The following is a 15,044-nucleotide window of genomic DNA, read 5'->3' as shown; positions in this document are numbered from 1 at the left end:
CAGGAGGTCATATCTTAACAACTTCCCTGAATTTGTTTTGAAGAGGTTACCAGATGTGTAGACGCGGGGAATGAATTTAATGCCATCTTTTTAATGCAAAGGGAGATAGATTTTAAAAGAGATCTTATTGAATGATGGAGCTGGCTCGAGGGGCCAGATAGGTAGCATCTGCGGTGCAGGAGAATTGACGTTTCGAGTATAAGCCCTTCACCAGGAAGGATCTTTCTTCCTGATGGAAGGCTTCTTCCCGAAATGACGACTCTCCTACATCTCAGATGCTGCCTGACCGGCTGTGCTTTTCCAGCTCCACACTCTTCGACTCTAATCTCCAGCATCCGCAGTCCTCACATTCTCCTCGAGGGATCAGACAGCCCTCTCCTGCTCCGATTTCTGATGTTCTTGTGTCTTCTTGGACTTCGGCAAAACTTTTGACCAGGTTCCATATGGGAGAACGATAGCAAAGGTGAGAGCCCATGGGATCCAAGGAAATTTGGGGCAAATTCGATGCACAATTTACTGACTGGCAGGAAACAGAGGATGATGGTTGAGGGACATTTTTGTGACTGGAATGAAGAAGGGTTGATCAATATGGTTCCAGATGATAAACAAATAGTTGTGGTGGTAAATATTGAGGAGGATAGCCTTAGATAACAAGAGGATCTATACGGGCTGCTCAGATAGATTGATCAGTAGCAAACAGTATTCAACCTGGATAAGCGTGAGGTGATACACTTGGGCAGGACAGAAAAAGCAAGGGAAGACATAATGAGCAATAGGACCATGGGAAACACCAAGGATCAGAGTGACCTTGGTGTACATGTACACCAGGAGAAAGTGAGGACTGCAGATACTGGAGATCAGAGCTGAAAATGTGTTGCTGGAAAAGCGCAGCAGGTCAGGCAACATCCAAAGAGCAGGAGAATCAACGTTTCGGGCATGAGCCTGAAGAAGGGCTCATGCCCGAAACATCGATTCTCCTGCTCATAGGATGCTGCCAGACCTGCTGCGCCTTTCCAGCAACACATTTTCAGTACATGTACACCAGTCCCTTAATGTATCGGGACAGGTGGATAACGTGGATAAAAAACCCTATGGGATACTTCCCTTTATTAGTTGAAGCATAGAGCTTAACTCAGAGCAGTGAGGTTATGCTGGAACTGGATGAAAAATTGGTTAGGTCACAGCTAAAGAATTGTGTGAAGTTCAGGAATCCATATTATGGGAGGGATCTGGAGAGGGTACAGAGCAGATTTGCCAGGATGTTACCTGGGCTGGAGAGTTTCAATTCTGAAGAGAATTTGGATAGATTGTTTTCTCCAGGGAGGAGGAGATTGAGAGGAGACATGATTGAAATGCTTAAAATTATGAGGGACATAAATACGGTTGAATTGAAAATTATTTCCCCATGATGGAGTGATCAGTGACCATGGGACATTAATTTAATGTACGGGGCAGGGTGTTTGTTTTTATTCATTCATGAAACATGCATGTCACTGGCTGGCCAGCATTCATTGGCCATCCCTTGTTGATCTCTTGAGAAGATGGCGATGAGCTGCCTTCTTAAACCGTGACAGTCCACGTGCTGGAGGTTGACCCATAATGCCTTTAGGGAGTGAATTCCAGGATTTTGACCGAACAAGAGTGAAGGAGTGATGATATATTTCCAAGCCAGGACGGTGAGTGCCTTGGAGGGGAATTTGCAGGTGGTGGTGTTCCCATTTATCTGCTGCCACTGAATGTTTAGCTGGATGTTATCGTGGGTTGGGAAGGTGATGTCTCAGGATCTTTGATGAATGTTAGAGGTTTATCGGAGATGTGAGGGAAACCTTTTCACTCGGAGGAACGGGAATCTGAAAGTCATTGCTTTTAAGGGTGACACAGGCATGAAACCCTCATAATGTTTAAGGTCTGTTTAGGTGCAATGTTGATGTATAAAGTATTGGGACAACTGCTCGATAATAGAATTGGAATGGGTAGATGGTTGGTTTTGACCAGCATGGACTCAATGGGCCAAAGGGCCTTTTACTGTGCTCTACATCTCTATGACTCTATGATCAAGACCATTAGGGGTCGTGTGGTACAGTGGTAATGTCCCTCCTTCAAAGCCAGGAGGTCTCCGTGAAGTCCCACTTGATCCAGAGGTGTGTAATAATATCACTAATCATTTTGTTTGGAAAATATCTCCAGGAAAGTATTACTCACTTGAAATACCTGGGAATGGGTGTCAAAGTGCCACATCTTAGCATGGTGAGGGGATGGTAAGTGGGTTCTGGAAGGGGGAGCATAAAAGGGATGCCTTAGCAAGGGACACACTTTGAATTTAACCCCCAATAAGTTCCCTCATGTAAACTGTGATCCCCAATATCTCTGAGACACTGTGAACCGTGATTCTTTAAAATCATGGACCGACTGGATGTACATTGTGAAGGACCAGGATGTGTTTCCCTCTGCAATGGAAGGGATTGGCTCAGAGTGCTGGGTGCAGGGTTTGTAACCTGAACCATGGGACTGTGGGAAAATTGGAAACCCTGGCATAGGGTTGGGAACTGTGGAATGAGGAAACCCGTGGGAAGGCATCTGAGACTTCCCGACTTGGAGAATGTGGAAAGATCGTTTATGCTCTTCTTTTCTTGAGAATTTCAATCAAATCATCCCAAACCTTCCAGTGCAACAGGATACAAACATAATTTGTGATCCCACACCTTGTAATTTAACTCTGTGAGATCTGATGTCATCATTCTGCACCACACCCTTTCTCAGGTCAGAATATCCTTCCCAAGGTGTGTTGCCAAGAACGGCTCGTGAATTGAAAAAGGCATAAAATTAAAGATTATCCTTCTCAGGTTCAAATTCTTCCACAGCATTGGGTCTGTCATCCTTATACACTCACAATATTTCCAAATCTGGCCCCTCCACGTCGCTTCCTGTAAATGTAAACTCACCATAGTCCCAGAGGGCATCGGACTGTTCTCTCATTAGAGAGGAAAAGCTAGGCAAACGTGAGGACTGCAGGTTCTGGAGATCAGAGTCTAGATTAAAGTGATGAAGGGCTTTTGCCCGAAATGTCGATTTTCCTGCTCCTTGGATGCTGCCTGACCTGCTGTGCTTTTCCAGCACCACTCTAATCTACGCTCATTAGAGAGAGATGTGTGGTGGTGGTTTCACCGGACTGTAATAGTAACATCACTGAGGTCTAATTTTCAATCTCCAAGACTGTGAGAATCCCTGTCCAAACCTCTCCAACTCTCTTTCCCCCTCTTAAGTCGCTCCTGAAGACATGCGTGTTGGAACACCACCTGTCCAAATAACTCCGAATATGGTTTGATGTCTGATTCTCATGCAGTTCATTGAACATTTTCCAATGGTAAAGCTGTGATGTGAATCCAGGATTGTGTATGATTCTTTGATTCCAGAGTCAGAAAGCTAATGCAGTAAGGCAGTTTCAGAGTGAATCCTGTTTGTATTACAGCTCAGCCTGACTCCTGTACCTATGCCAGCATCGTGTTTGACAGCAACAGACAAGGTAACCAGCTACATACTTTTTTTCCCACATAGTGGTATTTCTAAACATTTAAAATACATCCTCCTCACTAACAGACTATTCTCTTTCATTTCAAGGTGACAAAACTCTCCGGGTTGCTGATTCAGAAGAGAGTGAGTCAGGTTTGTCCTTTCCGAATCCTAATCCTAATTCTTTCTCCTTTCCCAATCCCTGAAGCCCATTGTCCGATGTGTGGGACAGTGCTAGTTGAGCCTGGGTGATCCATTTCCTTGTTATTTGAGACCCCAACTTTGGGTGGCGCCATTATGGAGATTTAATCACATGACCTTAAAGCCCCATTCCCTCACCACGATGCTGTTGTCATTGGCCCGTCAATCTATTCATCTTCATTAGAGTGTTCCTTTACTCCACCAATCAGAAAGCAAACAGTCTCTCCACTATCCCATTGGATGATACTTGACTGTCTCTCAAAAAGCTTGTCTCTCCCAATGTATTTGTGAGCGTCATCAAGAGAATGAGGGGAAAATGTACAACTGATGGAGTAAATATTTCCCTTTCCTGTAACTACTCTGATAGTGATGGGACTGATATTTGGGTAAATATGCCCCTTTCCTGCATTTACCTTTAAACTGAATTTATAATTATCATCAGCTCTGATTTCTGTCTCTTTCTAGCGGATGTAACCTATGCAGCTGTGGTGAAGACACATTAGGAGCGAATAAGAACTGAGGTTGCGTTGTTTCTCAGATCAAATTCAAGGAACGTGATGGAACTTACCGGCTCAAAACTTGGCATTACTATTCTTCAAAATTGTTTTTTAAATTTTTTTAAAAATTGTGCCTTTTTATCTTAGTGTATTTTTAATTGTGGACTGAAAGGCATCAGAATTGTTGAAAACCAAAGATTGTTTAAGGGATACTGCACACTTTTGAAAGCAAGTAACCTGACACTCATTGTAACTGTTGTTTACACAGCTGCTGGGTCAGACAGCAACAGAAGAAGGTGCAGACGAACTGGAGACATGCCCATGTACAACTGGCGATTCAGCCAGAAACAAGTATCTGATTGGTCTTTGTACTAAAGACCAGTAATCAATGACAAAGACCATCTTGCTACCAATGACTATGTGATTGGTTCCCAGCTAATTGAACAGGTTGTGGATATGAACATGACAGGGAGAAGCCATCTGACCTCCACCTTCTGAGGAGCTGTTCATCATCAGCTCTGTTCCGGCAGGAAAATCTCCTTTAAATCTGAGGATAACCAGCTGATTGTCTTTTCCTTCAGCAGTTGCAGTAAGTTCTGACCTTTAATGAGTAAGTCAGACCTTTTATAAACCACACACTCTATCTCTAGTAAACCAGTGACAGCATCTGGAGAAGCAGCATTCTGATCAGCACAAGAATCATCTCAGCAGATCCCGCGAACAGGGATTGACGAAACTGTTTTCTGTGATTGATGTTTATTTTCTGTGTGTGTGTGTGTCTGTGTGTGTGTGTGTGTGTGTGTGTGTGTGTGTCTGTGTGTGTCTGTGTGTGTCTGTGTGTGTGTGTCTGTGTGTGTGTGTGTGTGCATACAATATGTGCTTGCTTTTAAGGGGACTTGATTCATGAGCATCTTAGAGTTTTAACTAATGTTGTTATAGCTCAATGGTCCATCATTTTTGTGTGGAATTAGAGTCTATTTATGTGTGATAAATATTTATCCTTGTGAAGAACCGAAACCTAGTCTGTGCCTTCTGTCATCTTTAGTTTAAAACTCAGGAGAAACTAACTTTTGTGACAATTCAGGGAATAATGCAACTTGATTTCCAACATGTTACCTCAGTGAGGCAGAACAGTATCCATCCATATGTAATAGACCACATTTGGAATATTGTGTCCAGTTCTGGTCGCCCTGCTATAGTAAAGATACAGAGGGTTGGGAGAGGGTGCAAAGAAGGTTTACCAGGATGCTGCCTGGACTGGAGAGCTTGCCTTATGAATAAAGGTTGAATAAGCTCGGACTTTTCTCTCTGGAGAGAAGGAGGAAGAGAGGAGACCTGGTCAAGGTGTACAAAATAATGAGAGCAATAGCCAGAGACTCTTCCCCAGGGCAGGATTGACTGGTACGAGAAGTCATAGTTTGAAGACATTAGGTGTAAAGGAGACGTCAGAGGCAGGTTCTTTACACAGAGAGTTGTGAATACGTGGAATGCATTGCCAGCTGTGGTGGTGGAAGCAGAGTCATTGGGGACTTGCCTTAAAGGGTCAGTTTCAAGTACCCTACCACACAGAGTGCACAGCAGGGGGGTAACCACAGGATGTCCACACTGTTCTAATCTACTTAACTGAACAAAGAATTCTCAAGTACTTGCCTTAATGGGTCAGTTTAAGTACTTTACAGATAAAAACAAATGAACTATCCCAACCACTGAAAGCAGCAATGAATTGATAAGTGCATCCTGGATTGTTTAATGTGATGAAATAGCTCTTGCTCGCGGTCCGTGGTTACCCTGGGGAGAGATCTGTTGTTATCCTTGTTTAATAGCTGAACTGTTTTGACACAATACAATGGATATGCTCAGGATGTATATGACCTAACCCTCCCCTACTTTTTTTTTAAAACAAAAACAGAACATGGTAATGTGAATCCCAGGTGGAATGTTAGATTGGGTTTCGATGATTATTAGGCTCCAACCTTGGTTTCTAGCGGTAGAGATTAGGACTGTTTAAATGAGCTGACCATGATGTGGTTAGGAGAAAAACAAAATCTGAGACGAAGTGGTCATGAAGATCAATGTTTCAAAGACGAGTGAATGTGTCGGGGCTTGCAAGAGATCAATCATTGAAATATGAATGAAAATGAAGCTGGCCTGACTGACAGAGACCAGTTTTAAATGTGGGTCATAGAAATGAAGATGAAAGTGAAGGTACCATGAAGAATCTGACTTGGAGATTCTATCCAATGAGCAGAAAATTGAAGAATTATAACTTGGTTAAATTCCTCAGCGTGCAGAGGAATAAAGCTGGAAGAGGTGTGAGCTGCATGACAGTTTTGATGAGCAGAAACAGTTGCATCTTCCCTTGAGTGGCTGTCAGGAGCTGTTTCATCACTTGGATCATTGAATCAGTGCATTTGTCAAAGAGACACCAAACAGAGAGTCTGAATCCTCTGTCTCTGGGGTGTCTGTATCAAATCCTCCCTGTTCTCCTATTGGTGTGCTATCCGTCCCCCTATTGGAGAAATGTGGAATTGCCACCTGGGAGTTTACGTCAGTTTTGTTTAGTCTGTAATTCTCTCGGTTCCCAGACATGGGCTGTGCCATGCCCCCTATTGGAGACATCTGGAATTACCGTCTGGGAGTCTGAGCTCGCCTGCTCTGGGTTTCCCTGTTGGTTTACTATCACTCCCCCTATTGGAGTCATCAGGAACTGCTGCGTGACAGTCTGAGTGAGTCTGTTCTGAGTGAGTCTCATGTCCATGGTGCGGAGATACCGTTAAGTGTCTGAGTTATACTGAGTCGGGAATGTTCAGTTTGCCGATCTGTCAGGGGGTTCTCGGGAATCTGTGACATTTCCGTGTTGTCACTGGGTAATGTGTGATGCCAATCTGTTGCACACTCTCCTATTGGGTCATTTAAACTGGTCGGGGGTCCCTTGGATATGGAATCTGCTACTGGTGACAGTGATGGAAGTGTATCATTTCCATCAGGGGTGGGTGCCCTGAGGATGTGTTATGGGGTGTCCTTGGTCTTGTTATTTGGTCTGAAACTGTGTCATCTGCCTTCCATATACTAAGGTGGTGAGAGTGGCTGTGTTGTGTGCCAAAGGCTTTTAACTGGTTTCTGTGGTACCAGCCAGTTTTACCCATGGCTAGTAGAATCTTATAGACTGAGGGGCTAGCTTTATCCACCACCATAAGTGGATTGGAATATTTAGGGGAAAGGAAGGAACTTGGCTCATAGACCTGGAGCATTACTTGCTATCCAGTGGGGTACTCGATACGGTTAACTTTGCGATTGAAGTAAGCCTTGCTTAGTTTCTTTCTCGTCCCTAACTGGATGGCTACTGCCAGCTAAGTGCCTTTGCTATTGTGGGTGAGGTGCTGTCCAGCTTTTTGTCGGGGAGGTCAGTGAGGCAGGCTCTGATAGGTCAAGTCCGAACAGGGAGACAACCCCTTTCATGGGTCAGCCTGTCATCAGTTGAGGGGTGGGTGGTATCTCCTCACCATGAGGACAAATGGAAGCACTGTCTCCCAGGTTTTGTTATTCTGTTGCACTGTTTTCCTCATCATCCCTTTCAGTCCGTGGTTCATTCTGCCTGTGATCCCACTGGATTGGGGGTGGTAAGTGATGTGGAATTCCTGTTTGATACCAAACATGGTCAACACATTTTGCATTACTCGGCTAGTGTAATGGGGTTCCCTGATCTGACTCGATACTGCAGGGTCAACCCCATCTCGTGAACACCTGTTGTGTGAGGATCTGGGCTGTTGTTCTCACTGTGTTTGCCCCAATGGGAAATGCATCGATCCGTTTTGTAAAAGTGTCGATGATGTCATGGATGTAGGTGTATCTGTTTTCACATGGAGGCAGGGCACCTATAGAGTCATCTTGGAGGTTTGTCCAGGGCCCTTCCACTGGACGTGCGTGCCAACACAGTTCTTCAAGTGTTCTGTCACAGCCTCAATTCCCTGGTGACCATGCCATCATGGAATTGGTAAATAATGTGGTTCCTGTCCTGAGTCAGGACTTACATAGACTCCTGCATTTGAACTAACCCATCATGTACTTGCAGGGAATCTTTCCACCTAGCTTAGCCATCTGGATAAATCCCTGCCACAATCTGTTTTAACGGGTCATCATGATGTTGCTCTTGTCTAAGGTCTTCTACGTTAGTCTGACTTACAATGACTGCATTGGCCTGCTCACCTATAGGTAGCTGCCACAATTTCCAACATGAGTCCTTTTTTTGGAGAATTCACCTGCTCTGTGGTTACCTTCTGGGGATGTCTTGTGGTGGTGTTTAACTTTAATTATACTGTATTGCCTTCCACGGGCAGACTGCAGTCTGTACTGAAATAAAGGGGACTGTTGGTAGTGATTTCCCATTGGCAGAAATTAAACCTTTGCTTCCCAGAGTGGTAAGAATTCAGTGAGGCTGTTGCACACACACATGCTGTTAGAGAATATATATCTGTGGGTGGAGGAACAGGTTGGAGTGGCTAACTACATAAGCCACAGCTGCTAGTTCCACAGCCTGGTCACTGAGATGGTTGGGTAATTTTCAGTCTATTTCAACCAATAGCTGTCCCTGAGTGTTGGTCGTGTATATCCCACAGCAGGTGATCCACATGCCATCCTGTCCAGTGGAGGCTCCACCTACAGAAATTCCGATGGCTGTGTCTGCTTGGTTATTCTCTTGTCTCATCCCTAACCGTTTTCCCTGCTGTTTGGGTCATAAAAGGGCCGGTAGGGTGTTTTGTGGCTGTGATTTGGCAGTCATGTGGGTCTCCTCCATAATTCAGGACATCAGCTAGGAAGCTGGGCACCTTGGTACGTTTGACCGTGATGTCCCGACTCTGAAGCAGTGGAGTCCATTGTGTGGCTCAAATCTGTCTCACCGAGCCATCTTTGATTGGGCTGTCCAGCAGGAGCTGGATTGGTGTATGTTCAGTCAGTATGGTCAGTGGGTTTCAACCAATAATGTAGTCAAAGTATTGGCCTGCCCAAAAGACTGTGTGGTGGTGCCATTCCCACATGGAAAGCCCTTGCTCCACAGGCTGTAGGACCCTGGAGACATAAGCTCCTGGCCCTTGCCTACCGTGTCACTCTTGCAGTGGAACAGCAGCTATCGTCTGGTCTGTGGCTGCAGCTTCGAGGACGTATGGTAAATCAGGGTTGGGAACTAGTCAGGCAGGTGCTGTTGTGAGGGCGTGTTGTAACTCAGTTACTCCTCTGTGTGTTGAGGTGTCCAATTCCAGGCAGCGTCCTTTATCAGTAACTCTGAGACTGGGGCTGCTTTGATGGTGAACCCATCAATGTGGTTTCTGCACTATCCCACGAACCCAAGGAAGGATCAAAGTGCAAGACCATCTCGGGGGAGTGGGAGTCGTTCTGTGGTCTCTAATCGCATTTGGTCTATTTCCCTTTTCCTGTGGGTGATTATCATTCACAAGGATGTGACCCTAGGCTGTAGATTTGTGTCTTTTTCAGATTAATTTTGCATCCTAGCCTGTGTAATAGATTGAGTATGTCACCTCGGAGCTGAATGTGCTCCTCCTTTGTTTCTGTTTACACAAGTCGGTCGTCTACATATTGTATGAGGCAGAAGTGAAACCTGCAGATGCTGGAAACTAGAGTTTAGATCAGAGTGGTGCTGGAAAAGTGCAGCAGGTCAGGCAGCATCCGAGGAGTAGGAAAATCAACGATTCGGGCAAAAGCCCTTCATCAGGAATATCTCTGCCAGTAGCCTCCTCCAAATAAGGGTACTGGGCACCTCCATGTCTATTGAATGACTCCCTGCTCCCAATTGTCCCCAGGGTGACATTCCATTTACCCATTCAAGTCCAGCTTCAGGTGTGTATTGCAGGGTCTGTAGCTGTCAGGTTTGTTTGTAAACCGTCTGTGAGCAGCTGTAGCCTGTCTGGATCCTGCAGCGTGTGGATTAGCACAGTCACTTTAGTCAAGGCTGGGTTTGATTTCCCAGCATGCTTTAATCATTGTCCATTTAAATCATTTAAATGGCTGATGGAATTTAACGTGAGCAAGTGTGAAGTCTTGCACTTTGGCAAAAAGAATAAAAGCATAGACTACTTTCTAAATGGTGAGAAAATTAGTAAAGCCAAAGTACAAAGGGATCTGGGAGTGCTAGTCGAGGATTCTCTGAAGGTAAACATGCAGGTTGAGTCCGTGATTAAGAAAGCGAATGCAATGTTTTCTCTTATCTCAAGAGGGTTGGAATATAAAAGCAGAGATGTGCTACTGAGACTTTATAAAGCTCTGGTTAGGCCCCATTTGGAGTACTGAGATAACATGAAACTTTTTCTCTTCCTTTCAGGCATGAACACAAGCTGCAACAATTCAGAGTTACCCCCACCCCTCTGGAACCTTCCTCCACCCACTGTCCCACTTGTCTCTCCCCATTCTCCTCCCTCCACCTCTTGTTGGACATTCACTATCCCTTCTCCGATGCTGAATGTTCTGTACTCAGCAAAGGTCTCAGTTTTAATCACTTTGCACTCCCACCTCACCGAGGTTCAGACACGACATGATGTTGATCTCTTCTTCCGTTGCCTTTGCCTCTGTGACCATTTCTTTGGACAGGAGTCCTCTGTCCTCAGCCTGAGCTACAAATCTTCCAAACTCGCTCACCCCTTACAGCAGATGAAGCTCTCTATTTTTATATTGGTAGTCAACTAATTCATTACTGCAAGATGTCACAGACAATGTGATAATGTTGCCATAATCTGGTTAAAGGCCTGAACAGGAGAGTTGGATTCGCCTATATTGATCACAGAGTACACATTGGGCAGGGCAGACACACTAAACACAGGGAAAAAGTAGAGAATTATTTAAATGAGTAGGACTGCAGAATTCTGAGGTGTGATGGGAGGTAGGTTAGTCAACAGATGCACCATTGTAATCAGAGTCAAGAGAGTGATGCTGGAAAAGCACAGGAGGTCAGGCAGCATCCGAGGAGCAGGAGAATCAAGTCCTGCAGTCCTTACTTGCACCATGTCATCAGGGAGGTTAACAGCATTCTATCCTAGAATAAAGGAGGAATTGGTATCAGAGTATAAATGTTTTGCTTCAGTTATACAGAGTATTTCTGAGACCATATCTCAAATGCTGTACATAATGAAGGATATTGGTGCTGGCTCAAAGGGGGTTTCTGAGATTGAGAAGCAGGTTGTCTCATGAGGAGAGGGAGGACAGGTTTGGTTTGTTTCCCCTGGAGTTTAGAATAATGAGGGGCTGTGAGAATGTAACCTTCAAACTTTAATAACTATTCAGGGGATGAACGAATAAACAATGACTCTCTCTGGAATAAACTGGTCCTGAGATGAAAGAGACAAGCAGGAACTGTTATCAAGGAGTTAAAAGCAACATGATAATTATCCATCCCCAGGAAGAAAGAGTCAACACAACATCAACATGTTGTTCCTGGAGACAGGAGATAGTTAACACCAAATGTATCAAGGAACAAGGAAGCTACTCCTGATAAGAAGGTAAGTTACAGACTTGATCACTCATGGATTTTGTGGATGAAATTATCTAACGGATACTCAATAATGTCACATCAGAAACTCCACATGAAGTAAAATCCTGTAAGAATTCACCTTCAGAATTTTACAGTAGCAGAACTCCAGAGAACAATTCAGCAAAAGGATTGGACCTTGGATATCCAGAGACAGATGCTATTGGTTAGAATCGTAGACTAAATTCCACCAAAAATCAGGGACTAGCTAAGTTGAATCGTGAGGCTTAACTTGTTTTTTTTAAGGAGTCCTATTTTATTGCTATATGCAATAAACTTTGGGAAGATGGTTCAATATTTCATTGTCTCGAAGATTTCTTAATATGTATCCAAATTAAACGAAGTTTGTGGTAATTCACACACAACAGGGATCACTTGATTGAAATGTATAATATCGTAAATGTTTTTAGAGTCATAGAGATGTACAACATGGCCATAGACCCTTCAGTCCAACACTTCTATACCATCCAGATATCCTAAATTAATCTGGTCCCATCTGCCAGCATTTCATCCATATCCTGCTATGGATATACCTTTCCTGTTCATATTCCCGTCAAGATGCCTCTTAAATGTTGCAATTGTACCAGCCTCCATCACTTCCTCTGGCAGCTCATCACATACATGCAATGCCCTTTGCGGGAAAACGTTACCCCTTTTAAATCTTTCCCTCTCACTTTAAAATTATGCCCTCTAGTTTTGAACTCCACTATGGTGGAGCTCCATCCACGCCCTTCATGATTTTAACTTCTCTCAGGTCACCCCTCAGCTTTGAACAGTCCAGGGAAAACAGCCCCGGCCTCCTCAGGCTCTTCCGAAATCTCAAACCCTTCAACCCTGACAACAACCTTGTAAATCTTTTCTGAACCCTTTCAAGTTTCCCTTCATCCTTCCTATAGCAGGGAGACCAGAACTGAATGCAGCATGATAAAATTGGCCAAATCAGTGCACTATATAGCCACAGTATGACATCCCAACTCCTATACTTAATGCACTGCCCAATAATGGCAAGCATACCAAATACCTTCATCACTAACCAGCTCTACTTGCAACTCCATCATTCGGGAACTGTGAGTCTGTACTCTAAAGTCTCTTTGCTTGGCAACACTCCCCAGAACCTAACCATTAAGTGTGTATGTCCTACTCTGATTTGCCTTTCCAAAATGTAACACCTCACATTTGTCTCGATTAAACTCCATCTGCCATTCCTCGGCCCATCATTCCACTGATCAAGTTCCCATTTTACTCTGAGATAACCTTCTTCACTGTCCACTCCATCACCAATGTTGGTGTCCTGTTTTCCCGGACAGTTGTGTGATGTTGGAATTCTTTGCCTCAGGAAGCCGTGGAGGTAGGGTCATGGAATATTTTTAAAGGTAGTGATGGACAGATTCTTGTGAATCCGGGGAATCGAGGTGAAAATGTGGAATATGAAGCACAAACAAATCAGCCAAGATCTTCCTGAATGTTGGAGCAGGCTTGAGGGGTTGAATGGTTTACCTCTGCCCCAATTTCTTCTGGTCATATGTTTCATTCTGGGTAGGACCACACAGACTGTCCAAAACATTCATGAGAGATGTGATTGGAGCAGGGACGATATTGGATGATAGGAGAGAGTTGAGGTAAGGCAGGAACAAATATTAGAGGGTGCAGGGAGTGAGAAGATGATGAGAACAGATTCAGTCGTTTTCATATCCGTGCAAGGCACGTGGGTCTCACAGGCAAGGCCAGCGTTTGTTGCCCATCCCTGAACACCCTTGAAGTGAGAGGCTTGCTTGGCCATTTCAGAGGGCAGCAGGTCAGAGTCCGACACATTGCATTCAATCGCTCCAAAAGGACACACTGAGGCTTGAAATGGGAATCTGAAGTCACCTGTTGGGCAGCTTGGGTCAAGATGGTAGATTTGCTTCCCTGCAGGACATTAGTGAAACAGTTTCTATCTTTAAACAACAATTGATGTTAATTCAGATGGTCACCATCACACAGTTGAGTTTACAATTCCAGATTTGATAATTAAATGTAAATTCTACAAGTTGCCATGGTGAAAATTGAACCCCTCTCCCCAGAGCATGAACCTGACCCTCAGGTTCCCCACAGCAGCCCAGCTACTGGGAGTCATTTGGAGATGTGTGACACCCAAGTGGACTCTTCCTTGACCCATACCGAAGCAGCAGACAGACTGGCCGTGAACAGCTCGAAGCAGCAAGGACCGGGCCGAGCCAGTTACTCAGCCAGATGATTCAGGGAATCGGAAATGGTTATTGTCCAAGAATCCATCCAGGGTCAGGGACTGAGGAGAAGATTTCCATCTCCATCGCTCAGATAATAATTTAAAAGTGGATTTCCATCTCCATCGCTCAGATAATAACTTAAAGGTTGGTTTCCATCTCCAATGCTCGGATAATAATTTAAAGGTGGATTTCCATCTCCAATGCTCGGATAATAATTTAAAGGTGGATTTCCTTCTCCATTGCTCAGATAATAATTTAAAGAGCCTGGTCAGCTCCCTTCATGGAAACCCATTGGTTGTGGGATCACTTAGCTCCGTCTACCATTTGCTGCTTGTGCTGTTTGGTACACAAGTACACCTGTATGGTCACTTCTCCAGACTAACACCTCAGTTTTAGGTGTGGCTGTTGCTGCTTGTGACATGCCCTCCTACACTCTCCAGTGAACCTGGAATAATCCCCTGGCTTAATGGTAATGGCTGAGTGAGGGAGATGCCGGACTATGAGGTTACAGATGTGCTGGAGTACAATGTTGCTGCTGCTGATGGCCCACAGTGTCTCATGGATGTGCAGGCAGGAGTTGCTAGATCTGTTTAAAACCTGTCACATTTAGCATGGTGATAGAGTCACACAACATGTAGGAGAGGACCTTTTGTCAGAAAACACACACACACACACACACACACACACACACATCCACACACATCGAGACACACAGACACACACACAGACACACAAATACACCCACAGACACACGCACACACACCCCCACACACAGACACATACACACATAAACAAATAGACACAGACACATACACACACCAATATACACACAGACACACAGACACACGCACACACGCACATGCAGACACGCACAGACACACACAGATACACAACACAAACTAAGCTCTGGTCTTTGGGGAGGAGGAAACCACATAAAACCTTTTCAATGGTTCTCTGTTCACAAGACCTGCTGAGATGATCCTTGTGCTGATCAGAATGCTGATCCTTGGTCTTCCTTCTCCAGGTCGGTGATACCTGGAATAATTTGTTTTGAAAGTCTGAAATAAACTGAAA

At 44.5% G+C, this 15,044-nt stretch overlaps 1 protein-coding gene across 2 annotated transcripts in view; it reads left to right on the top strand.

The window, feature by feature from the left end:
* LOC132826572 (uncharacterized) overlaps positions 1-5,189 on the top strand; it is a 74,608-nt gene extending 69,419 nt beyond the window's left edge. The window contains exons 9-11 of one of the 2 annotated variants that reach the window (XM_060842539.1): positions 3,470-3,523; positions 3,619-3,654; positions 4,177-5,189. In XM_060842539.1, the coding sequence (XP_060698522.1) occupies positions 3,470-3,523; positions 3,619-3,654; positions 4,177-4,214 (128 nt within the window). In that variant the 3' untranslated portion in view covers positions 4,215-5,189. Of the gene's footprint in view, positions 1-3,469; positions 3,524-3,618; positions 3,664-4,176 lie in introns of both variants that reach the window. The other variant, XM_060842532.1, reaches the window with a different exon arrangement.
* The last annotated feature ends 9,855 nt before the right edge of the window (positions 5,190-15,044 follow it).

The sequence above is a fragment of the Hemiscyllium ocellatum genome, chromosome 2 (genome assembly GCF_020745735.1).
Source record: "Hemiscyllium ocellatum isolate sHemOce1 chromosome 2, sHemOce1.pat.X.cur, whole genome shotgun sequence".
Lineage (NCBI taxonomy): Eukaryota > Metazoa > Chordata > Chondrichthyes > Orectolobiformes > Hemiscylliidae > Hemiscyllium > Hemiscyllium ocellatum.
This window is presented reverse-complemented; position numbering and strand designations above follow the sequence as displayed.